Source organism: Morchella sextelata (assembly GCF_020137385.1).
Source record: "Morchella sextelata strain SCLS chromosome Unknown scls_12, whole genome shotgun sequence".
Classification (NCBI taxonomy): domain Eukaryota; kingdom Fungi; phylum Ascomycota; class Pezizomycetes; order Pezizales; family Morchellaceae; genus Morchella; species Morchella sextelata.
In genome coordinates this window covers 299,491-302,236 of record NW_025408627.1, presented here as the reverse complement: position 1 = coordinate 302,236, position 2,746 = coordinate 299,491, and the positions used below count along the sequence as shown (strand labels likewise).

The 2,746-nt window shown below is 43.7% G+C and overlaps 1 protein-coding gene across 1 annotated transcript; it reads right to left on the bottom strand.

Moving 5' to 3' along the window:
• Positions 1-1,114: 1,114 nt before the first annotated feature.
• On the bottom strand, positions 1,115-2,187 carry H6S33_001982 (uncharacterized protein; the record flags this gene model as incomplete). Its single annotated transcript, XM_044833787.1, has 3 exons — positions 1,115-1,221; positions 1,314-1,827; positions 1,897-2,187. 3 exons carry the CDS (start codon positions 2,185-2,187, stop codon positions 1,115-1,117), a joined length of 912 nt encoding a protein of 303 aa, XP_044693125.1.
• Positions 2,188-2,746: the final 559 nt, after the last annotated feature.

The window sequence follows — 2,746 nt, the reverse complement described above, 5'->3', positions numbered from 1 at the left end:
GGAGCCCGCACAAAAACCTAACAGCTTAATTTGATACCCCATCAACGAATCCTTCTATCTCTACCAATATTTGCCCGATTGAGACGATTTTGGATTCCCTGTATAGCCAGGGAGCTGTTCTTTCAATGGCAGACCTCGAAGACATGTATATGGAGTTTGCTGTAGGCGTCGCTGAGCTGGAAGTGCTCGCACAAGCGGCAAGAGTTGACAACACCCGGTGGCGAGGACAAGGTCGCGCAGGAGGTCCAATAGACCTTGATGCAATAGAGGGTGATGCTTGGAAGACGTATTTTAGGTACGAAGGGTGTCAAATCATTTAGTAATGGAATACAGTACTTATATTTTTGCTAGATTTAGTCGTGACGAGGTTTATCGCCTTGCAATCTGTATGCGATTACCAGATCGCATTGAATGCGAAAATCAAATCTTTGAAACCAACATCACTGCATTATGTATGCTACTAGCTAGACTCTCTTGGCCTAATCGGTTGTCCGATTTGCACATCAAGTTTGGCTGGAAACCTGAACGAGTTTCACGTACTGTCAACACGCTCCTCGTATGGATACACGATCGATGGAAACACCTTTTAGTCTTTGATGTAGAACGATTGACACCTGAAAGACTGGTATTGTTTACAAATTCAATAAGACAGAAGGGTGCACCCCTTGAGACATGCTTTGGTTTCATTGATGGCACGTTGCGAGAAATTGCTCGCCCTATTTATGCACAAGAAGCGGTATACAACGGTTGGAAACGGAAACACTGTTTGAAATATCAAGCAGTTGTGACACCAGATGGTATTATCATACATCTGTTTGGCCCTGTAGAAGGGACTAAACATGATGCTTTGGTTTATAGGGAGAGTGGTTTATCAGAAATATTGGAGAATTATGCACACGGCCCTGATGGGACAAATCTACAATTATATGGGGATCCAGCGTATGGTATGAATGAGCATTTGATTTCACCTTATGGGGGTGCGGTCATTGATGAAGCTGAACGAAATTGGAATAAAACAATGTCGAGAGTCAGAATAGTTGTGGAATGGTGTTTTAAAGAAGTGTTGCAGATGTTTACGTTCTTGGATTTTAAACGGTCACAAAAGATTTTGCTCTCACCTATTGGTCTTCAATATCCTGTCGCTGTTTTGTTGCACAACGCGCATGTATGTCTTCATAGACCGCAGATTTCCCAGTTCTTCGAGGTTGAAGTTGGAGATGACTTAGAAGCATCAGAACTTCTAGCACCACCTACACTTGAGGAATATTTTCATTATATAGAGGGGGAAGAATAACGTTAATGATTTTGTGTACCTAATCTACTACTAGTACTAGATTCTTTGCCCGCAGAATTCTGAATGAAAGCACTCATCGTGCTAATAAAAGCGTTGAGATTTGCATTCAATTCCCTTTGCTCCTCTGCCCGCTGTTTCTCTCTTGCTTCCCTCTCTTTATCTCTTCTCTCTCTTTCCAAAATGGCTTCCCGAAATGCATCGGCCTTCTCCTGTAGACCGCTCAAAACCCCCTCTACTTCAGTAGCAAATTGATTTTTAGGAGCGCGCACTTTTTTCCTTGGACTCTCCTCGCCATTGGAAACCGAATCATCAACTTCTATCAAGTCCCTTTTCCGAATTTGCGAATGCTTAGAAGCTTCTCTAAGTTGACTCGCTTTTACCTTTCTATCTGCCAATTTATCTTTAGCCTCCTGTCTGATTTCCAATTGATTGGATACAGAATCAAACAAAAGACAGATATCCGTCATGTTGCGAACATGGCCGTTGACCTCCTCTACCTCCCCAGTCTTCTGCTTGGACCGGGTTTCTTCCTTCTACTCATATAGTTATATTAGCAAATAACTATAGTGAGATCGCGAACAGTAGCTTCATTATTATCATACCCGATGCCATTCCACCAAAAGATCCATTCTATTCCGGCAGGATGCACCAGAGCGAGTGATTCCAACACTTTTCTCAAGGTGTTCTGCTACCTCACGCCAACGCTCATCCTTCTTTCCAGTTTTGTTGAAAATTGGATCATCCGCAAGCACCTGTTTAGCCAAAGCTCTATCTTCCCATGCGAGCCATGCTTTTCCCCTCTTCTTCTTATCCGGCTCTGGAGCAATACTACTAGCAACAGGTTCAGAGTCCGCAACCTCAGAACCTAAACCAGTGTTGAGAACCAAACCCATTTAGCTCATAGTCTCGGCGATGGTTTGTTTCGTTTCGCACCGACCGCGTTTCGTATTCCTGCTTCAATAGATAATCAGCAACTAGTAGTAGAGATAGAACTGATGGCTTACAGTCAAAACAATCCCATTCCGCTGTTTCGTTTCGTTTCGTTCCTGCTATCACACCTATTGAACAGTTAGTACCTTGCAGCATCGCTAAACAAAAAATAAAGATTGATTACCTGTATAGTAAATTGATGGATTGTAGAGGGGTGGATCGCTGAGTGATGGATTCAAGTTGTGAAGGTGACAGGGTGAGAGTTCGTGAAGGTGAACAGGTGAGGGTTCGTGAAGCAGCTCGAGTGACATCACACATACATCAACCGCAACCGCAAAGTAAAACGGACAGCCAGCTCCAAACCCTGGTTTCTTGGCGACAACGGGCGCTGGCTGCAGCCAGCGCAAAGTCTCTAATATTTGTAAAAGTACGTTGACCGTAGAAGGACTCTTGCGGAAACCGGTGGTCTCTATTTATGAAACGATTCTGTTTGATTGGTGGATCCGACAGAGAAAGACGACA